The sequence below is a fragment of the Malaclemys terrapin genome, chromosome 11 (genome assembly GCF_027887155.1).
Source record: "Malaclemys terrapin pileata isolate rMalTer1 chromosome 11, rMalTer1.hap1, whole genome shotgun sequence".
NCBI classification, from domain to species: Eukaryota; Metazoa; Chordata; order Testudines; family Emydidae; genus Malaclemys; species Malaclemys terrapin.
In genome coordinates, this window is record NC_071515.1 from 40,123,162 (window position 1) to 40,147,598 (window position 24,437).

The 24,437-nt window shown below is 41.2% G+C and overlaps 1 protein-coding gene across 4 annotated transcripts in view; it reads right to left on the bottom strand.

Moving 5' to 3' along the window:
• Positions 1–24,437, bottom strand: part of RAPGEF4 (Rap guanine nucleotide exchange factor 4) — a 223,578-nt gene that overhangs the window by 76,244 nt on the left and 122,897 nt on the right. For all 4 annotated transcript variants that reach the window (XM_054044610.1, XM_054044609.1, XM_054044612.1 and 1 more), the window contains 2 exons: positions 22,382–22,454; positions 21,267–21,331 (listed from right to left, as the gene is read on the bottom strand). In XM_054044610.1, the coding sequence (XP_053900585.1) occupies positions 21,267–21,331; positions 22,382–22,454 (138 nt within the window). The remainder of the gene's footprint in view (positions 1–21,266; positions 21,332–22,381; positions 22,455–24,437) is intronic.

Consider the following 24,437-nt stretch of genomic DNA (forward strand, 5'->3'; position numbering starts at 1 on the left):
AGGAAAAAAAAAAAAGTGAGACCCAGCAACCATCTCTAAGTGGCAGGAAAATCCTTTGTTTTGTAAGGACCCCTAAGACTCAATTGTCTGAAGTTATGTCAGGGATGAATCTGTGGGAAGTCCTGTAAAAGATTAAGGGCTGGATTGTACCACAAGGACATGGCTCACAGAAGGGACAGCATGCTGCTGACTCAGGGAGACACAATTGCCTCCCTGCTCCCTACTTGCTCCACAGAACCTAGTAATTTGCTGCTGGTCTATACTATCACCAAATTACTAATCTCCTTCCTCCGTACCAGCTCAGCTCCTTTGGCCAGCAGACTAGGGTAGAGAGAGAAAAAGACCTAAGGGCAGGGAGCAGGAAGGGTCTCCTACAATAAATCAGAGGGGTGGTAGGAAGCACTAGGAGGCTCAGGAAAGTCTGTGGGAAAGAAAGGTCCAGGGAAGTGTAGCAAGGAATCAAAGACGCTGGACCTTCTCCACTTACTACAGAGTGCCTGGCCTTGGACCCAGAGTAGAGGGAGGGTCTACATTCCCTACAACGTTAAGGAAGGTGGTGAGAAACCTCCTTAGATGTTGGGCAGAAGGGCTATTGAGCCTGGAGTAAGTGGCAGACCCAGTGCAAGGTTGATGGATGTCTGTTTTGTTGTGTTGGACGTCTGTTTGTTAATTCCAGATGGGGTAGACTCTTTCAAAGGGCTAACTCATCTCAGTGAGACAATAGTGCTGAGAGCTGAAGGACTACCAAGGGAGACAGCAAGTCAACCAGAGTAGGGAAATGGAGGCAAGCACGTGACCAGAAGTTAAAGGAGGGAAGATGATCTAGTCACACAGGCCCACTAATCAAGTACTATTTAAGTCACTTCCATAGAGGTGGAAAACATTGCAACTTCAACTTCTTTAATTATGGTTATATCTTACAACAAGCCTTTGCAAAGGTAAATTAATAAAATTAATTTGGGTTTGTATATTTTTCTCCCATTAATAAGACAAAAACATTTGCCAAAAGAATTGGGTCAAGTTATACACACTTTCTTCTTTTAAAAAATAAATCTATCCAATATAAGTTCTGGGCATGTTCCCCCTTATTTTCTACACAATGTATTTTTGGAGTAGGATCAAAAGCATGTTTGATATGGCCTACATTTTTTGTTTTGGAGAGAGAAACCAGTAAATACAAACACACATACATACATAAAACAGTTTTTGTTTTAAACTAACCAGATTCTTTTTTTCAGATTTTTCAGTTCAGCCATTGAACTAAAGAATCGATTATTAGCTAAGCTCAATTTATGAATGAATAAGGATTTGGAAACTCAGCAATACAAAAGCAGAATCAAATAAAGGAATGATGGCGGGGTCATAACTTACACCCTCAGATTTAAAGGTTGGGAACATGAACTCGAGTTAGGAAGAAATAAAATAAAATCCACTGAATCATATTTTCCCCATGACCTAGTCCAGTCCATCTTTGAAAAAAAACTCAAATAACAACTTGCTGTATTTGTTGGAGTTAAGCGTGGCATTTGAGATTACCAGCGAGAAAAGAACAAAACCATCAAAGAGCAGCCTCGGTATTTCTGCTAACGTCCACAGGTGAGTCAGCAACATCTCATGATTAACAAATGATAGATCTAATAATATTATCACTGATACCTGATCTTTATTACTACTCCAAAAAATCTTGGACCCTGCCAAATTCCAAAACTTAATAATAGAAAACTACCCAAGAGTCCAAAGAAGAGAAAAATAAGTGAGGAGCTACAACTAGTCTTTGAATATAGCTATAGACACGCTTGCACCCAAGCACCTTCTCCTGGACCACAGACCACCATGGTTCTCAGACAAGGACCTGTAACTGAAAAAAGCAGGAAGGAAGAAAACTTCAGCACTGGTAGCAGAGAACAGAGTCTGATACAAGCTCAGACACAAACTGTTTCTACAAACTTATGGCACTGCCACCAAGACAGCAAAATTACACCTCACACAAACCTTCTGGACCATAAATCACTTCACATTGTCCTGCAGTGTGTGTAACCCAAACACTGCAATGCATGATACCCAGAAGCAATAACTAACTATAAACTAAACAAAAATGACATTGACTAATTAAAATTGTTAGGACTAGGAATCTGCCATTAACTTGCTGTGTGACCATAGCCAAATCACATGTCTCTGTGCCTCAGTTTCTCCTGCTGTAGAAGAGGGATAATGATATTTATCTACCTTTGCAAAGTGCTTGAGAACTATGGTTTAAAAAGCTGCTAGAGGATACTTAGCATTACTTTAAAATCTATTTTTATTGTTGAATCTTAGCAAAATGCAAAAAATACACAGCATAAATGGTGCAAATTTAATTAGTTTAAACATTGTTTGCATATTAATTTAAGTTTATTAATAGCACAGGTAGGAATACTTTCTCTTTAAATACTTGAAGTGCAATCAGTGCGGCACACTTATATTAGAATGTTCAATTAGGCATGCATTACTTAGCATTTTGCACAGTCTCTTTGACAAACCGTAACATGATTCAGCCATTACCAAAAAATGATACTTTACTGCAAATGTCAAAGGGAAAAAAGAATATTGAAGCAGAATATGGCCAGTGTACCAAAAACTTGAGAACATAGCTAATGATGTCTTATTTTCCTGTCATTTTTCTACTTCCTTGCTACAATGAAACATCTGCGGTAACTACACTGAATGCATTGAATAAAATGTCCCAAAATGCTAACTCCACTGAGAATGCACCGGATAGTCTGATAGAGGCGTACAGTTGTCATGGCCAAACTCAGCTAGGAGATGTGATTTGTTTGTCTGCCACAGCATTTGTTTTTAACTTAAGGAAGAATAATGAAACTTTTTTCCATCGTATCTCACTAACATTGCTGTGTTTTCTTGATCTCTGCAGCACTATTAATGGCAAACTGGTTTACCTGATATCATTTACATCTCCAAAAGCAATATATGGTACTGCGGATGAAAAATCAAAGTCATAAATAAGGCAGAGATTTTTTTTAAAAGAATCATTTCCCAAACATGTTTTGATTTATAACAAATATTCAAAATATTGGTCTTGGCAAACTAAAATAAAGTTATTGTTTAACCATATGGAGATTCTTCTTGGGTTCTCTGGACACCCGCCACCTATATACCCCACACCCTGTAAGAGGCATGTGGGGGGGGGAAGTGGGCATGGATGAGGCATCCCATACCCTGGCAATCCCTAGATACCAGAACTGCTCCTTAAGCCTTAGGGAGGTGGATATAAGTCTAAGCAGGCTCATGCCAAGGATTGGTCTGATGCTTGGCTGCACCAAGGATTAAGGAGAGGAGGAGTCAAGGGGTGAAATTCTGGACCTACTGAAATCAGTGGCAAAATTTCCATTGACTTTACTGGGGTCAGGATAGCACCTAAGGTGATGTAAGGCCACCTTTGCTTCCTGGGATCTCCCACTACATTGGCCAGCAAAACTTCTCCATCTGTAAAACGGGGATAATGATAATCAACCACCTTTGTTTTTGAGATCTAGGGATCAAAAACACTATCAATTAATCATCGGCGTCAATGATTTCAGTGAGTTTTGCCAAAGAAAATTTCATCAAAGTGAGACAGATCCCCGAGCTTTAAAAGCTTCCTACAAATCCCTGAGCAGTGGGCGCCAAAGGTAACACTGTCTGCCCTCTGCGGGGTAAATCTCTCCTTTAGCAGACAGGGCAGTGCTGGTGCAGGGAGCATAATTTACAACTCCTTGTGCCATCTTTGGTGAATCCAGGCTCCCATTCCCCACAGTTTACAACAGTGCATTTTGCCCAGCTTCAATTTGCCACACTGTGTGAAATGAAGATAGATAGAAGAAACATTCTGGTGGTATAAGGCACCTGCCTCAGATTCTAGCTGTCCTATGGACTCCTCATTCCTCTCCTCTGTCAAAGGTAAACTTTACCTTCCTACAAATACGTTCTTTAAAAATAAAACAATCTTTTAAACACTGAAGCTGAAAAGGAATCCAACTGGTTCAAGATCTCATATTACACCTTTTTATGTACAGTAGATCTGATAATTCTTTACACTGATATATCGTGGTTTTACCTATAACGCAGTAAGATTTTTTGGCTCCTGAGGACAGCGTTATATCGGGCTAGAGGTGTATTTAGATGCAATTTCTTCTTTCAGCCAGGCATGACTTTTCAGAACAGTATTTTTTTTCCTGTTACAATGGCCTAAAACCAAATATTATGGTTGTGGTAAACATCCACAAAATTAACTCATTATCTTCCTTCAGATCCCTTCTTAAAACCCTCCTTTTCCATGACACCTACAAAAAATGTGGCAATGGTTAGGCTGTTGGAATGCTGAGACCACAGCCATCTACACTGACCAATACGGACTCATTATTTCCTTGTCTGTCTGTATCTTTTGGTTGTCTCCTGCCTTATATTTAGATTGTCAGCTCTTTGAGGCAGGGACTTGTTCTGTGCTTGTACAGCATGTAGCACAGGAGGGTCTTGGTGCACGACTAGGGCTCCTAGGTGCTACGGTAATACAAATAAACAATAAGAAGAATTCTCTGATTGTCAGAGCCCAGGTAGACAGTGAAGGCCTATCTTTGAATGATCAGGTTTGACAGAGAGATGGGAGAGTTGGCCCCAAAAAGACAGCTAACATAGATCTTCTGTACAACTTCTCTTCAGCGTCATTATTTCTGTCTGCAGTGGCTACATGTGGATTAATGGATGAGATCTAACTAGGGTGACCAGATGTCCCAATATATAGGGACCATCCCAATATTAGGGGCTTTTTCTTATATATGCAACTCTCTCCTCTCTCCCTACCTCTAAAAAAAGTGTCCCAGTTTTTCACAGTTGCTATCTGGTCGCCCTAACTCTAACAATACATATTAGTAGGAAAACATCAGCTATAAAGGCTAGGGAGAAATCTTGCTTGTTATATAAAACCTGACCACAATCTTATGGTCAAGAAGTTTGTGATATTGTAAATAAAGGAGGGTATCTATGTATCAGTGCACTGTTCAGTGTTATCTTGAAAGTATTCTTTGAGTCGGAGGCGGCGAAAGTAGGCTTCCAGATCACTGCAGAACTGTATCATGTTCGTGGAGGTGCTGGGGCAAAAAGAGAGTCCCCGAGATAGGACAGACTCTTCTGCTGGGTTGAGTCTGTAGCTGGATAAATTGACGATATTGCTGGGTGAGTTAGGGGTACCCCTGTTGTAGCCCCATGTGGCAGGTAGGAAATAAAGAAACAAATCAACAGAGCCAGACGTGTACCCAGAAGACTCCTGCCTACAAGACAGGCCCAAAAAAGAAACCATCAGAACTCCACTGGCCATCACCTACAGTCTTCAGCTTAAACCTCTCCAATGCATCATCAGTGATCTACAACCCATCCTGGACAATGATCCCTCACTTTCACAGACCTTGGGAGGCAGGCCAGTCCTCGCCCACAGACAACCCGCCAACCTTAAGCATATTCTCACCAGCAACCACGCACTGCACCATAACAACTCTAACTCAGGAACCAACCCATGCAACAAACCTCGATGCCAACTCTGCCCACATATCTACACCAGCAACACCATCACAGGACCTAACCAGATCAGCTACAACATCACCGTCTCATTCACCTGCACGTCCACTGATGTTATATATGCCATCATGTGCCAGCAATGCCCCTCTGCTATGTACATTGGCCAACTGGACAGTCACTACGCAAGAGGATAAATGGACACAAGTCAGATAACAGGAATGGCAATATACAAAAACCTGTAGGAGAACACTTTAACCTCCCTGGCCACACAATAGCAGATGTAAAGGTAGCTTACAGCAAAAAAACTTCAGGACCAGACTCCAAAGAGAAACTGCTGAGCTCCAGTTCATTTGCAAATTTGACACCATCAGTTCAGGATTAAACAAAGACTGTGAATGGCTATCCAACTACAGAAGCAGTTTCTCCTCCCTTGGTGTTCACACCTCAACTGCTAGCAGAGCACCTCACCCTCCCTGATTGAACTAACCTCGTTATCTCCATACTGATTTATACCTGCCTCTGGAAATTTCCATTACTTGCGTCTGATGAAGTGGGCACTCACCCACGAAAGTTTATGCTCCAATACTTCTGTTAGTCTTAAAGGTGCCACAGGACCCTCTGTTGCTTTTTACAGATTCAGACTAACACCGCTACCCCTCTGATACAATACAAAATTTGACACTTTTTCACTCACTGTTACCCCATTACATTCCACTACAATTTTAGCAAGTTTGTGAAAAATGTGGCTTTGTCTTACCTCTCCCAGTACCTACCAAAAACTTTATAAATTCTGTCAGTCTGGCTTTCAAGAATTTCACAGAATCACACCTGTCCTTGTGGGACAGTTAATGACCTACAATCTTTGTCTCTTCTTATCCTACTTAATCTCATTGTTAATTTTAATATCATTGCAGACTGTGTTGTTCCATGGAACTGGAATTCTGTTCCTTCTCCCTCTGAGACATTTTCTCCCTCATTAAATCTAACCTTAAACCCTTCCTTAATTTATGATTGGTTTTTTTAGTGAAGAATTTTGTGGTATTGTATATAAAGGATACTAGATAAAACATACTGGATTGGATTAAGTATTTTATACTCAAAGCAAATACTGTGAAGACAAACCATTAATGTCTGCTGTCCCAGATGTGAAGTTTAATTACTGTAAATTAAAACAACTTGAGTGAAAATATTGAATGCAAATGCAATATTTGCAAGTAGCTCATAAATCTAAAAATCATAATTCCTGCAACACTGCACTAAACAGTCCCTCTAATTACAAAGTGTGCTTCAGAGACTGTCATGAAGTAACATGATGCCTCATGGTGCAGTATACTACAATATTATTATGGAAAATAATGTGTATAAATTGCCACAGATTCACAGACTTTCCAAGCAGTAATACACGTTGTCTGCCTCCCAGGAGCTTACATTCTAAAATAGACAAGACAAATACACACACACACACACACACAATGACAGTTCAAGGACAGAGTTTTATAAAGTGATTGCTGCTGAGAAACTAACAGACTCCTTTGTGATATTACTAATATTTAGAGATTCTAGCACAGTAACCTCCTTGTCCTTCCTTGCAATTTGCATGTGTATATTTGGACCATGAAATTGTCATTATATTGTACCATTAGTCCCAGGAGTGTCAGAGAACTGTTGCTGAAACTTTCAAGTAAAAGATGCGTTAAAAACCCCTCTTCTAGGGCAGACTTTTATGGTCTTGCCTACAATCAAGTTTTTGTGAAATTTTCCCACCATTGATGTGGTATCAACACAGCTCTCCTAGCATCAGCAGTGGTTGGTGCGGACCATTCACCAATGGTTTTGTTTGTTTGTTTTTACCAGCATGTCATTCTAGATCTGCTCTGAACAGGGTTAGACATCCTGGGGTTGCCAACCCTCCAGGAATTAAAGATTAATATTTAATTAAAGCTTATGTCGTGATTAAACTTCCACATACATCCAGCCAATATTAGCAACCCTAGACAACACAGAGGTAAAAACACCTTTGCCCACATCTGAGCCAGTACTACAGCAACAACAGAAAAAAACCTCACAAAAACCTGAATCTAGACACAGCCCAGAGATTGATACTATGCTGTTTAACCTGCTATTTAGCTGCAACTTGCAATGGTTTTGTCCTCTGGTGGTTGGAGGCCTGACAAAAGGATTTTCCACTACTAAAAGTCCTCCTTTAGTTGAAGTGGACTTTTAGATCCAAGAGTCCTTGCTTCAGATCCCTACACAAAGACAGTGACGGGGAATTTACTGCAGTTTTATCAGATTAAAGGGATAGATTTAATGGTGGTTTGTACTCCCATAAAGGAGCTGTGGTATTTAATGGGCTAAGGGGCTTTCAGAAGCTGCTACACAGAAAAACACATCAGAAGAGTGGAAAGGTGGAAAGGGCTTTCTCCTTACTCTTCCTCAGACTAACACCTGGCTCATTAGCAGCTTCAAAGAGTGAGGAAAGACTAAACACCATTTTGTGATATGCAGTGGTATATTCGAAGTTCAGTTTTGTTCTCACCCCTTTAAGCTGCTCCCTTCTCTCTTCCTTCCCTGTTATAATGTAAGGTAATGGTGCATCCTTGTTTGGGGATTGATTCTTCAATGGGTCAAGTGCCTTCTACAGCATTGTACCATTGTTTTAAATTATAAAAACCCTGTTTCTGTGAGATGAAAACATGCGTAGTACAGTAACCCCAAGTTAGAACTGTACTGTTGTACAGTAACTGGTGTTGGGAACATGACTTCTTCCTTTATCGCTTTTGTTCTGGAACCAAATGCACTGCTTTCACTTCTGTACTTGCAAACTCACGTACCTATGTGTATTTGTACTTCCTCACTAACTGATATCTTCAGTTTAATCTTCAATTCACAGATGAGGAAGCCCCAACACAGACATCAAACACATTAAGGCTCTCATGTCAAGCTTTCCTCTAGACAGACACTTTCAAAAAGAATAAATAATGAAGAAATCATAAATCTTTAAATACTTGAATAGCACTTTACCATCACTAGAAAGAATAGGCTAGAACAACATGTTCAACTGTGTCTTAGACATCTGACAGTTCTATCTAACATTTGTAACTTCTTATCAGAATTTTTCTCATAGGCGGCAGTGAAAATATTCTTGGGGAGTTGGACTGAGCCTTGTCCCACACTCATCCTACAGAGGTAGCTCCTGTCCTGCAGAGCTGGGCCCAAGCTTCAGCTTGGCCCATTGGCACTCACTGCTCACAGATTCGGAGGAGCTCACCAGAGCATCACTTGACATACGTGTCCGCAGACAGGCGGGGCCCTCCCCCTGCGAGGCCCTGCCCCTGGCACCACTGGATGTGGTGTCTCAGAAAGGGTACACTGTTACACATCACAACCCATAAAGACATGCACATATGCTCAATTTAGCTCTTGCAGTTGAAAGGCAGGAAAAGAGAGTGGGTGATTACAGTGAGGAAAAGGGTCGTTCTTCTCAAGGTTCATGCCTTCAGGCAAGTCAGGCGTACACAAGTAACACATTTCGCACTTAGATTTGAAACAGCAAAATGAGTTTCTTGAATCTTGTAATTATTCTCTCAAGTTTGGCAGAAAAATTGAATCGGGGATCTTAAAATCAGATTTCTTATAGTCAGTCATATCATCTCCTGCAGAGCATTTTGTCTACCTGTCTTACAAGTAATATACATGCATTCTGGAATTTGTATTCCATAAAATCAAATGTCATCCTGAGCCAGTGAATAATGATGACACTGAGGTAATAACTGGTGAGACCCTTCTTCATTTATATATTGGTGACAAAGATTTGATGGATTAATAATTAAGGGTGGGGGGAAGGAAGCTGTGAAATGATTTTATTATTATTTTATTTATTTGTAATACCATAGTCAGGGCCGGCTCCAGGCACCAGCTTAACAAGCAGGTGCTTGGGGCGGGCAAGGGAGAGGGGCGGCACCTGCGGCAATTCGGGGGCGGCAGGTCCCTCACTCCCTCTAGGAGCGAAGGACCTGCCGCTGAACTGCCGCCGCCACCGATCGCGGCTTTTTTTTTTTTTTTTGGATTGGGGTGGCAGAAATGCTGGAGCCGGCCCTGACCATAGTGCCTGTGCAACCAAGTCAAGGACCAGGACTCTATTTTCCTGTACAAACACGGAACATAAAAGACAAAAAATAAATTATTTCTGTCTGTGACATTCATTTAAAACAATCATAGGCCGTGGGTAGCTAGGGCTAGAAGGTGCCCCCCTAAATCTGTTTTCTGAGCCACACTGTTGCCCACAAGCATGCCCAGATTGGCAGGTGAAGCCCCACATCCAGCGGCCCTAGGGCTAGGCAGGGGGAAAGGCAGTGCAGGGTGAGGGCCCTGCTTGTGCACTGGATTCCTGGCAGGTGGAGCTAGATACTTCAGTCCTGGCAGGGGACACTGACCCCTGAGCAGCACTTGGAAAAGTCCCCTGGAATAGAGGAGAGTCCTGGGAGAAGGGTGGGGATCTTGAGGGATGGGGTGGGAGGAGAAGGGGATTCCTAGGGAAGGCAGGAGATTTTGAGCTGATGGGGAGAAAGGAAGTCGCGGGGGAGATCCTGAAGTGATGGGTTGGAGGAGGCATTTATAAAGACAGAGTTAGCAGCTTGGGACCTGCCAGTGGGGGCTCCAATGGAGCTGTGCTGCCAGGGAGCCAGGTGGAGGGCAGGGCCTCCACACAGATGGCCCATCCTTCCAGTGGATCCCCATGGATTTTGGAATGGGTGTGGAGTTGGAGGGTTAAACCACATGCCACAGGGAATGAAGGGGGTAAACTCTGCCAGCTCCGCAAGGGAACGAAACAAGGGAAAGTTCATCAGCTAGCCATGGTTTACTGTTCTCTACATGGGTTTTTCCTGCATAGAGGACAATCTGGGCCTAAGTTCCTGCATTACAAAAGGATGGTTTACTTAGCTTAAATCACATTGTTAAACAGACGGGCAAATTTGGCTCTTATTTACACCAGTGTGCTTCCAGAGTAACTTCACTGATTTCACTGGAGTTGCACCAGGGATGAATTTGCCCCATTGTATCTGAAAAGAGCAACTGTGCGCAATCCTATGTATCCAGGCCAATGATTCCCAAACTGGAGAAGCAGGTGAGCACTTGGTGATGGTCTGTAGCAGGGTGCTGGTGCAGAAGCACCTAATTAGCCCCTGCTACAGACCACCGGGGGAAACAGATTAGGGCTGACAGAAAAGGCCTGATGCCGGCCTGAGGATTGGCAACAACTGCCAGCCTGACAAGCCAAGGGCTATAAAGGCTGGGAGGGAGCCAGATGGAGACGGGCAGCCAGGGAGAAGTCAGTCAGGGAGGGAGCTGGAGGCCTCCTAGCTGAAGGCTGACTCTGCCTGTAAGGAAGGTAACCAAACCTGTAAAGCTTGTATATAGATGGACACTGGTGGTGGGACAACATTAAGTAAATAAAAACATGGGTGTTGCACAACCCTGAGGCCTCTCCGAGCCTTACTGGGGAGGGCAAACGGGCCCCAGGAAGAGGGGCGGATTGTGGAACCCTGTTACATAGTCCCATGATGTTGGCTCTTCTTATTTGCAGAAGACAGAAAAAAGAACCGATGAGAGAGGAAAGATAAAACAAAAAGCAAAAGAAGACAGTATGATTAGCTTTGTGCCAAAAAACAACATGCTTGTAGCACAAAAAACAACATGCTTGTAGCACAATGACAGCTAAAATACATCTATACTTATTACTCTTTCATTTGTGAACAACTGTAGTTGCCACAAAGATGTTTCACAATTGTGAATGGGAGAGGAGATGGTTACAAGACAATCTCTCTGTTTGTGGCCCACACTATAAAAGTTTGGCAACCAGTTTTAGGTGCTTCTATTGCACCTTGCTGTGGTGGCTGAAGGCACAGAAGAAAAATCAGACCAGTGGTTCATTGCCAGAACTTCCCAACGTAGAAATGTACTTGGTTTTTAAACTAGTATATACACAAACACACCTATGCAGATTTAATTGTATTCTGGTCTTGTTTGTGATTGTTGTGAGAAAATAAAAGTGAAGAAAATGGTATTTCACTTGAACCTGAGTGTTGTGAGGTTCTTCCCTCCTCAGGAAAAAAGATTCCATAGCTGAAGACCAGCCACCAAGAATGTTCTGTCAGCATCTCTCATCAGTCTTACTCTTGCTGTAGACAGCTCCATTGTTCCTCAGAAGTGCAGCTGTGGTGGAAAGTCCTGATTGTAGAAGGAGAGGTGATCTTACTCATGGGAAGGTTTTGAAGATCAGGACTATGATCTTGAACTAGATCAGGTATTTGATGAAGAGGCAAGTTAGTGAGTATTAACATCCATGTTGGTTAGCTGACATGCTGTGGCATTCTGGACCAGCCCGAGTTTTTTCAAAGCTTGTGTTCATTCCTGGTATAGCAATAATCAAGTAACAATCAATAATTAATCCTGCATGTGTCAACAGGATGGAATACACTGGTCAGCAAGGTGTCTGTCACATTAGAGCTTAGTGTCCTGGTCAGCTACAAATAGAAGTTGTTCATGGCAGCCATCACTATTTGGGTCTCCAGGATCAGTGAGGAGTGCAGAAAGACCCCAAAGCCCCACACCTTTTTTGATGATCTGTCAGTTGAATTGGATGACAGGTGATGAAAGAATGCTAGCTACTTCTTAGAAGCACCTCTTTTCTCACAATCATCACGTTTTTCTTGCCTGGGTTCACCTTCAGCCAGATGCTTCTCATCCACATACTGACTTCACGTATGTTTTGGGACAAATGGCTTCTGCATTTGATTTTAAGGAAATGTACAACTGTGTGTCATCTGCATACTGCTGACATTTAAGTCCATGGTGTCTTTCAGTCTTCCCTATTGACTCTCTAACAATTTAGCTTACGTAAGACAAGTTTATGTAAAACTGCAGCCTTTCTAATAATGTAGCTTATGTAAAGAGATCTGGCGACATATAAAGACCTGCACATTTTTCAAGATGAAGTTTATTTCTAATGTATAAAAATGCATTTGTCACAAACGCCTTCACACTTCACACCTCGGTATTTATTATCTCTCCCACCATATGCTGCCTCCAGTGTGACTCACTGCAAAGTGACTATACTCACTCACACAGTCTTTAAAACAGCCAAATTGCTATGGAATCTGATAATTATTGAACCCAAAGCATTTCCACATAGTGCAAAACGAAGAACTTAGACATCTAAGAAAATTATATTTTCATATATCGGATAATGGATGCCAAAATATTATAGCAGACACCAGAAAGAACTATTATAGTTCGGGTTGCATAAAAATATTATTAGAAATCATTGTGTAAAGGGCATATGTAACAGTTTTAAAACAGAAAATACAAAACTATTACCTTTGCTATCCTATACTGACAGTGTATAGGATAATAGATTTTGGCACACAGCCCAAAAAGGTTAGGACTTATAACAGTGCATATACACTGTAGGTCACTAACACAAACCATATAAATGAAGAACACGAACATGCACTAGGGAACTTTTAGTCCACTCCAGCAGGGACTACACGAGCTATTTAGTGCAAACCACATTGGTGCACTTTAGAATTCACACCTGTCTCGTGCGCATTGCCACACTAAGTAGACAAGACCATAGAAAATCAATTCACTCAAAACTACAACACACAAATTTAATTCAAGTGCCACACTGAGATCACCACTTTCCAAAAAAACTTTGTCATCACAGCTACAATCTTGCTACAATACTTCACACATTCTCTTTTACTACAAACCCAGTATTTTACAGTAGTGTCAAAATTCTCCATAAGAATTCTGCTAGGAGTCAGACAAACCCCAGATTTGTTAACCTATTGGATATGTTAAAAGGTAAGCATTCTCCTCAGGCATTTGGGAATGGTAAACTGAGAGACAGTATAACCAGAGGTGTAATTTCTGTGCTTATTACTACTGTGGTTATTATAGTAGCCCAGCATGACCATTACTGGTATGCCATATAGGCTGTTCAGTATTGTGTATCTGGTGAATTTTCAAGTTAGCTTTGTAAACAGTACATTTTACTTATTTTAAAGTGCCTAGAGCTACCAATAAGGGCTTAAAAATTAAAATAAATTAATATTAATTTGATTGTTTATGTAGAAAAAGCTATCATTTAAATGATTAATACTCAGATTATACTTTTTCTTTCTTTCTACTAAAAGTTGTTTTAGATATTTTTATTAAAAAGATCTAGGGCTGACAAAATACCAACTACTGCTTTTCCACCCATGCTATTCTAATTATTTGAATGGACCAAATTCTGTTCTCAATTACGCCAACCTAGACCCTTGATCTAGCAAGGCACTTAAGCACATGCCTAACTTTTAGCAAGTGAGAAGTCATATAGGACAACAGCCAAAAAGCCAGAAATGCTATAATTTATTAAAGATATAAAACAATTTTAAATTATTGTCTGTCAAATAAATCATGGAGGAAACAAAACAAAAAGATACCTTCCAAAGAGATTTATAAGCATATATTGTAAAGGTCTTGGTAAGAAAAATGTCCTCAAATAAACGAATTTTTGAAAAAATTACACTCAGCAGGATTTGAATGCATTACCTTTGAAAGAAAAAGCAGACAGTTTAGCCGTTGTGCTATTTAGACATTACCTAATGTTAAGGGTATTTAAAGGTATTACTTTGACCACCAGAGGGAGCCCAAGTTGTTATTTCAGTATAGTAGAACTATATGCATGGGAACACATTAAAATAAAACATAACAGAGAGTTCAAACAAAGTATACTCCCAAGCTCATATCAAGATCTACATGCAAAAAGTCATGCCAATTACATCTAATTTATTGTGTATATAGATTATTTTGCAAAAGCAGTGAGAAGAAGACAAATGAAGAATAAGAACTTTCCTACTTTTGGGATATATATTTTTCCACAAATAAGGCATATATTAAATTAATTTTCTATGCAATGTTAGAGGAATTAGGCTGTACCAAAACAAAAACAATGTGTCAATGTTACTGTCTGAGGTTAGAATTTATATTGTTAAGGGGTCCCACGGAAAAAATATGTGATTATGTAATTAAAGCCCATAACATAATGCATACACACAAGGGGGCCTAATTAAAATTGCACATTCTGACAATTGCACATAGTTTTTTGGGTTTAATTCCCTAATTCAAAGACAAAAAAAACCCCAGAAATCCCAACATGAGAAACCATATTGAGCCCCAGCATAGGACACCAACAGGATTGAGATTTTTAGGTCTGCAGCACAGATCTCTTCCACATGAGCTAACAGAGTAAATGATAGCAGTTGTAGGCTGTTACCCTCTATGTGACCATCACTAGAGGAGAATAAGACACATGCTTTGGCAAAGGATTTCACAGTTAATTGCTGACAGGAAAGAAATCCAAAGACTGAAGACTTCTGAGTTCAATTCCAGGTTCTGTAGGAGAGTGATTAGAGACTCTATGCGCCTAGCCTGGGTCTTTCTCTGCTCCTATCTACCCCTGCCATCCTGCCTTCTTCTCCCTACTGTCTTGATCCTGCAGCTCCCTCTTCCCCTGTCTCCATAACCCCTGGGAATAGTCAGCCAGTTTCCTCCTGCTCCTTCTCACTGCCTGGGTGACAGCAGGAGATGCACTGAGAGCACAGAAGAGACAGTCTTCCTCCTCTCAGTTCCAGTGCCTGGCTCCACAGAGGCCCCTAGCAGCTGGAACAGGGGTGGTCAACCAGAGTCTGAGAAGGAGCCAGAATTTACCAATGTACATTGCAAAAGAACCACAGTAATACATCAGCAGCCCCCTGTCAGCTCCCCCCCCCCGCCCCTGGCTCCCAACACCTCCCACCCACCAGCAGCCCTGCTGATGAGCGCCTCCCACTCCCTCCCCACACCTCCCAATCACCTGTTTCATAGTGTGCAGGAGGTTCTGGGGGGGAGGGTGTGGGGGAGGAGCGAGGGCATGGCAGGCTCAGGGGAGAGTGCGGGAAGGGGTGGAGTGGGGGCAGGGCCTGTGGCAGAGCCAGGGAGTGAGCAGTGAGCACCCCCTGCCACATTGGAAAGTTGGTGCCTGTAGCTCCAGCCCCGGAGTCGGTGCCTATACAAGGAGTCGCATATTAACTTCTGAAGAGTCGCATGTGGCTCCGGAGCCACAGGTTAGCCACCCCTGACCAGGGAGAAATAATTGCAGAGAAAAGCTTGTTCAGTTCCTGCAGCCCTGAGCTGGCATGCATGTGCAGAATGCGCCCAGTGCAGATGGGATCTTTGGAGAATTTAGCTGTCAAACTCTAACAAATCTCTCTAGCAAGCATGTGTGAACTGAGATTTTTCAGAGGCTTATATCTTGGACAGAGTGTTATTGGGATGACAAAAGGTGCATCCCTGATGCCAGGGTGACATCTACTGCTAAATTTCAAGTCCCTGCATGGAGGCGCTAGAGCTTCTCCAGGAAAAAACTAAGAATTATTTTTTTTAACATGGACAAACAACATATTTTTCCCCAACCTCATTCTCCGAAATGGCCAACCAGTTTAGCTGAAACTTTCAGCCTCAGGCAGACCCCTGGCCTGGAAAATTTCAACCCAAAAAGTTAAAGATTGGAAAAGTTATAAGCAATTAAAAATAGGGTCCCATGATGGAAAATATCAGGCAACCTTAAATACAGGCCTGGCTCCCAGCTCTACCTGTACACAATCAGGAGTCTCCTGTCTTCTTATTCTTCTTCTGTAACTTTTTCCAAAATGTATCTGAGATGATCATAGATTCTGTCATTTAGCCTGGAAATTTAAGCTCAACTACTAGACCCAGTCATATCTAGGTTTAGTTCTATAAGAATTTTCAAAACTATTTCAAGAGACACTATCATACAATTATTAAACTTAACTACTCCAACAGAAAGTATTTATGTTCTTTTTTCTAAGGTAAGAGAGTCTAGAATTGATTGTTTCCATTCCCCAAAATATAACTGATGACATTAACACAATCATTGCATATTTTGTTTCAGTTATTTTATGCTCAGTTTAATTGTGTCTTTGTATTAAATGATGTGCACTAAAGTAACCCCAAATGCAAATGAATTCCTGTTTGGTACGAAAAAATCACTTAGCAGCTTTCTTCAGACAGAAATGCATTTTTGATCCATTTTAATTGAACCAGGAATACCAAATGCTCCCATATGGTGGGATACTTGGAAGGCATACATTAGAAGAAAAATCTATGTTACTCATCAAAAAAGAAAAAGGTGACAAGAGAAAAAAATTAAGCTATGAACATACAGCTCAAATAATTAGATGGTGAATATGGAAAATCATCTATTCTAGAGCTATTAAAAGAATTAACATAAACCGAATCAGAGATGAATACATTTCATATTTAAAGAGTGGAATATATTCTATTTAATTTGAAGCAAATTTATGAGCCATATGAAAAGATTTGTGAATTATTTACATGCAAAATTAAAATAAGCAAGTTCTACGAAAATAATAAAAACAAAAAAATTGGAAATATATCAGATCTGTGCAGGATGTTTTCTTACAGAACATAGTATTTTAAAGAGCTTCCTTTAAACCTCATCCACCTCCGCGCTTGGCTGATCTTTGAAGGGTGCTCTAAACCAGTGGTTCTCAACCAGGGGTCCGAAGCCTGCTGGGGGGCTATGAGTAGGTTTCAGGGGGTCCTCCGAGCAGGGCCAGTGTTAGACTCACTGGGGCCCTGGGCAGAAAGCTGAAGCCCCACAGCATGGGGCTGAAGCCTGGGCCCACGAGCCCTGCCACCCGGGGCTAAAGCCAAAGCCTGAGCAACTTAGCTTTGCGGGGGGCCCTGTGGCATGGGGCCCCAGGCAATTGCCCTGCTTGCTACTCCCTGATGCCTGCCTTGGCTTTTATGTGCAGAAAACCAGTTGTGGCACAGGTGGGCTGTGGAGTTTTTATAGCATGTTGGGGGGGCCTCAGAAAGAAAAAGGTTGAGAACCCTGCTCTAAACTGCACCTACCGCCAGCATCATTAGGGTCATTCCAGTAGCCAAGGCTAAATGTGGCATAAGGATACTCCAGACATGCGATTCTGCACAAACCTAGTAGCTGTTCAAGTGGCTCTGCATTACCCAAAGATTCATCTATACAGGGGGAATCCTTCTCTGGCTGCTAATGCTGGATTTAGGGCAACTTTGCATCCTGGATCAGTGTAAAGCTACCCCCACACATCTGAGAATCTGGACCTGCAGGCATATTTTCCAGGTCAATCAAATCTTTAATTGATAGCAGGATATGAGACTGGTACAAGTTGTTCAGGTTCTATAGTATTGGTATAATTCATAAATGCATATACAAATAAATCTGACATGCAGTAAACTAAACATTTATGCATTTACATATTGTTTGGTGCACTTGCTTTTTTACTTCCTGTAAATAAAAAGAACTATGAACTTGTGGCAAAGGCATAGAACTAGGAGTCATGAACTATTCTGTTCTACATAGGTTTTTATACCACACTCATCACCATCTTTCAGTAGTGCACTAAGAAAAGTGACTAACATCTCATGTTTGTTCTCTCATCTCCCTGAAGAAGAATTGTATGTAAAGTGTTTTGTTTTGGAATGTTTTTAAATATATACATGTGTTGCTATATGTTTATGTCAGAAAAGTCAATACCAAAGAAAGGTTCCTTTCACTTAGAGAAGAAGGTGATATAATTTGTGATGGTCCTTGGTTCCTGGGGGAGTTCATCCCCAGTCTTGACTGGCCCCCAAGAAAGATCTGGGCCTCGCACACAGGAGCTTAACCCTCATTGCAGAAAGTTACATTGTGCCAGAGAAGTGAAATTGTCAGCCACATTCTTCATCCCAGAGCTTTAGCTGATCTTTTAGATAACTTGGACTCAGGCCATTGAGCAACTTGAAGATAAGGGTTGAGACTTTGAACTTGACTTGACATTCTATGGGAAGCCAGTGTAGCGTGTGGAGGACAGGTTTGAGGTGTTCACAGTAGTCTGTGTTGCTGAGGAGAGTAGTGCAGCATTCTTGACCGAGTGGAATTTCCTAAGAGCTTGTGATGGGGTACACAAACCCCACAATGGTAACAGAGGATTAATGAGCTGCTCTGGGCTTAGCCAGCCCCACCCCGCCACACCTGCAAGAGATGCACGGACTGGAGGAGGAGCTAAAAGGGAGCAGAACAGCTCACTTGCAAGCAGGCCAGGAAAGAGATTGGACCTGAGAAAAGAGCTGAGGGAAGAAAGGACTTTTCCCTGCAACAACTGCCCAAAGGTGCCTCCCTGAGGGAAGAGAGGCCCTACTAGAGTTGCCAATTTTGGTTGGATATATTCCTGGAGATTTCATCACATGACAATCTTTAATTAAAGATTAATCTTTAATTCCTGGAGACTCCAGGCTAATCCTGAAGGATTGGCAACCCTACCTGCTGCAGATACTCCCTGAGGGGGAGGCACTCCCCTCTCTCTCATATGGGCTCCGTGATTGCATTAATTCCCCTTCTTTTGTCTATGGACTACCCCAGCAGGGGAGAGACAGAGGACTGACCTGGCCCAGGGCAAAGCCACCAGATGGGGCAGCTGCCACCGTGAGGAGGAGCCACTACATCACGCATGGCCACAAGGAGGTGCCAAGCGGTGAGCTGACCTCCTGGCACATCTCCTCGCCACAGACAGCGAACTCTGGACAATCCTGGGATGATAGGAAGTGGCTCAGGGAGGGCAGTCGTAAGGTTTCCCAGGTGTCAGACCTTTGATAGGCCTCACAGGGCCCTGAGTCTGGTGGAGTGGGAGGGCCTGGGCTCCCCTACCAAACCCTGCCTCCACAGTACGAAGGGCCTAAGTCCAGACTATGAAGCAATGCTCCCCATGAGCGAAGGCCATCATAGTGCTGAAGACTTCATGTTCAGGTATATTGTATTGCTGTAGGCCAACCAAGAGGTGACAAAGGCGTGGTCATCGTTTGCCAGGATGTGATGGTGTCTCCTAGTCAACTGGAGACAGTAGAAAGCATTACTCACAGATGCTGCCATGTGAAAGCTTAGCAGCAGTGAGGAATCCAGGAGCATTCCTAAACTACAGACTGAATTGACCAATTGTGAATGTGTACCTTCAACCAAAGGTGATTGCACCATTGCTGCAAACCTTCGAAATGCTTTCCTTTGCCCACCAGCATCACCTGTGTCTTGCTTGGGTTCAGTTTCAACCAGCTGATATCATCCATGAGCTGATCTCATCCAAGCACTGAACCATCTCGGTGGTAGTCATATGCCCATATGTGGTGAAGGATAGGTAGAGCTGTGTGACACCTACATATTTCTGGCACCTGAGTCCACATTTATCTAGTGGCTAAATGCAGATGTTGAATAAGACAGGAGAGAGCATTGATCCTTGTGGGATTCCACAAGTGAACTTCCGCTCTACTACTTCGCTTCACCTCTGCTACCGACTTCCTGTGTGGTCTCAAGTATGTTACCTAGCCTCTCTGTGCCTGAGTTTCCTCATATGTAGAATGGAGATGATCATGCCTCACAGAGGTGTTGTGACCTTAATTCATAAATGTTTTTAGAAAGCTTTTAGAATGGAAGGTGCTATCAGAGTGCGTAGGATTACTATTACTAAATTCATGGAAAAGTGTTAATTTTCATGCAGGATAAGGCTGGGTCAGGAAGTGTTATGCTGTTAGTGAATAACAGAGCGGAAAAAGGAACTGCGTATGCAGTAGTGTCTGTATGCTTAATAAAGGCTAAAAGACATGATTAAGAAAGGTTACTATCTCTGAGGAAGAGGGACAGGCAGACAGGGAGAGGTGGAAGTGAACAAGAACAAATGGTTTCCTTTTTCAATTAGTTATATTCACATTAATGAAATGGGCTAAAGTATTCTTTTGCTTTATCTGCTGTCAAGAGATATTTTCAATTTCCACTTAAAAATTCTATTATTTTTTTAAAGACATAAAATAAATGCATGATTTTAAAATACTATGTCCAGAAAGAAAAACATCCAAGCAACATTATATATCCATGTAACGCTCCCACCCAGGCCCCAGCAGGAACAGACCCTGCTACTATTATTTCTTCCTGCTATTGTGGTTATTTTAAACCCAAACAGCATTACTAATAAATTATCATATGTGTGTTCCAATTGGTTAGTATGAAGGCAGAGAAGCACTTTTTGAAAGGGAATTGAGATTACGGCTATTCTGTGCAGATAAGGTAAAATTCAGCCCTGTGTAAAGGGACAATACAAGGGCTATGCATTATGTAAAACCCACTTAAGCCCTCAAAGTAGGTCTGAATTAGGACTATAATGGTGCCTTGGCTTGCATTGGCCCTCTTCACAGGGATGCATTTCACCCACATACTCTTCCATCCTAGTGACTTTATTATAGAGACGAGCCCCAGATGTGAAGGTCTGATCCAGGCACAAGCTGTTGCCAATTTCAACAGTAGCTGAATATATTTGAGATAACAGACCTTTTTTTTTTATGTCCTGGTCCTGGACCAGCAATGAGAGAGAGAAAAGTTCAGCCACTGCTCTTTGATCCTGCAAAGACTAAAGCCCAGTGGTAACCTGGGATTTTCCATGTGCGATAAAGTTACACATGTGTTTTAAGCCTTTGTAGGACTGCAACCTTTCCCTCCATCCCTTTTTATTGTTTTACTGTTTTTCCAATTTAATGCTATATTTATTCTTTTTTATTTTCAAAGTAGTGAAGAATGATGTGTGATTTACCTTATTACAGTTTTTAGATACTGGGCAAAGAGCATTACTAGACATATTCTCCTTGTCAGGCATCCCTAAAAGAAAACAGGGAATACATCAATACAGCATATTGTGCATTCTCTAAATACTAAAGCAACCATTCATGAAAGTAATAAAAAAATTAGGAGGGTCTTAGCAGTTTGAGTACATGTGCATTTACTTATGAGGTTTAGTAGTTAGTGTAAGTTTGATCCACATTATTCAGAAATGAAAAATGTACTTCCTACCTATTTATGAAGGCTATAAAGATGAAATGCCCATTAAGAATAACAAATGTGTAAATCCTACATGTATCGGCAGGTTACCTCCCCCAATTTTAAGATTTCAAGACTGTACCTGGGCATTTGGCTGTGCACACATAAAACTCAGAAATTGTTGTGCCCAGAGATTACACTGTGTTTTAATATATTTAAAAACAAAAATAGCACTGCCCATAACAACCTATTCTTCTATAAAACATAATATATAGTATAACATTGGTATGTGTTTCTTTAGAAGAATGTTCTCTGTTAAGATGTCATATGAATCCCATGGAATGCAGCAATGAGTACTGCAGATACAACAAATATACCAAATGTATAAACGTACTGGCCAACATTAGCAGATTTGAGCAACTAAAGTTAGACATCCTACATCCATATTCAGGCACCTAAATAAACATCCTTGATTTTCAGAAGTGCTGAGTATCTACAGCTCCCAAAGACTTCATTTCAATTTAGATACCTAAGTGTGGATTTAGGTACCTAGTTAGGCACACAAGTTTGGATGTGTTGCCCTCAGCACTTAACAGAAAAATTGAATGCAGTCCTCAAATTGACTGGTGTGTAGTAGATAATTGTTCCTTGCTATCCCCCACTTCTCACTGCTAGCAGCTGAAAAACGGGTAGATAAAAGAAAGAAAGTTGGGGCACCCCCCCCCCCTTTTTTTTTTTTTTTTACGGTGGACACTGACACCACTTCCTGTCCACACTAAAAAAAAGATCATGCATCACAATGCTTAAAGAGAACAAAACTCCAATATCTAAGGAGGAGGGACTTTTTAAAAACTGATTTCCAAATATATATATATATATATATTTACTTACTGTCATTGTTAGAGCCACTTTCCATAACACCATAAGGAGGAGCCAGAAGTCCTGACATGTACTGTCGATATTTCTGAAAAACAGTGACAAATTCACTAAGATACAGATATACATTCCATTCCTTGGGTGAAGTGATGTTTGCATTCATGAGGTCTGCTCTGTTGTGCTTCACATGCACCTGAGCTGTATATTAATGGCCAGTAAGAAATGCCCTATCATATCATAAAGCTATAATAAATGCTTTATCATTTAAACAATTGCTTGCTCTTTTGATCTGTGTTCATTGCACTGGCTATATCAAAAGTCATAATGCATTTCCACTCACCTCCCTTCCTGACCTACCCAGAGTGTATGATTTTGGGTTCCAGCATAAGTTGATATAGTTGATACAGAAGTGTGACACATGAACATTTATGCAACTTTTTGTAAGGCTTGTTTGAAATTAAACCAAATTTAACAAGTTGTTTTATCTTAGAGGGAGGAGGGAAGGCCACTAATTAAGAACATAAAATACTAATGGCTATACTGGGTCAGACCAAAGGTCCATCTAACCCAGGGGTTGGCAACCTTTCAGAAGTGATGTACCGAGTCTTCATTTATTCACTCTGATTTAAGGTCTCACGTGCCAGTAATACATTTTAATGTTTTTAGAAGGTCTCTTTATATAAGTCTATAATATATAACTAAACTATTGTTGTATGTAAAGTAAACAAGGTTTTAAAAATGTTTAAGAAGCTTCATTTAAAATTAAATTAAAATGCAGACCTCCCCCCCGGACCAGTGGCCAGGACCCGGGCAGTGTGAGTGCCACTGAAAATCAGCTTGTGTGCCGTCTTTGGCATATGTGCCATAGGTTGCCTACCCCTGATCTAACCAGTATCCTGTCTTCCAACCACGGCCGGTGCCAGATCATTAAGAGGGAGCGAACAGAACAGGGCACTATATCGAGTGATCCACCCGTCATCCAGTCTCAGCTTGTAGCAGTCAGGTGGTTAGAGACACCCAGAGCACGAGGTTGTGTCCCTGACCATCTTGGCTGATAACCAACAATGGATCTATTCTCCATGAATCTATCTAATTCTTTTTTGAACTCAGTTATACTTTTGACCGTCTTAACATCCCATCGCAACGAGTTCCACAGGTTGACTGTGCACTGTGTGAAGAATTAATATGGTGTTCATCAGTAAGAATTTTTCTACTGCATATTATTATCTTGCCTACAGTTTCTAGGCTAGACACAGTTTAAAATATAGATCCCAACAAATTGTAAATTGAGGGTGACAATTCTGAATTATTTATTCCATCACATTAAATAAACAGAGGTTTCCAAAACCACAAAAGCATAGTACACACATTAATACACTGTTTCAATATTTAAACTGCAGTAACAGTCTGAATTTTAGATTGATGAAAATAGTGTCCATTACATCACTGTAAGCTTTATAATCATAACTGGTGTACAGTAATTTATATTGTTCTTCAGTGAATACTGGTATAGTGTAGACATGATCAATAGCACTCAAAGCTTACGTAACTTGCTGTCTGGGATTTAAGTAACTCCCCACTAACCTGGGAAATAATATTATGGGAAACACTGTCCTATTTAATACAAAAACATATAGGGAATACCTACAGGCAGTTTTGTTTTCAATCATATAGTGCCATCATGCTTAAGGGTAAACTTTTGGAATTGGCAGGCAATCAGCTTGTACCGATGGGAATACTAACACTAATTAATAGGGTAGGATGTATCTTGTAGCCTGGCTATTTACGCACTGAGTTGAAGTTGAACAAAATAACTAGTTTAAATGCATGTAGGTTTCAACTAAGTATACATTAACAATTGAACCACAAAACTTCTCTTATAATACAATTCTAATTAAAAAGGCTTATTCTTTGCCCTCTGGGACTGGCTTGAAGTATTCGCTTTAAATATGCTGTCTGCTGGATTTTAATGGATGCCTGAATTACTTTTTCAAAATTTCTTCTGTATGGAATTGGATATAAAAATGCCATTAGTTCTGGTTCTAAAGAATGAATGCCTTGTATTCTAACT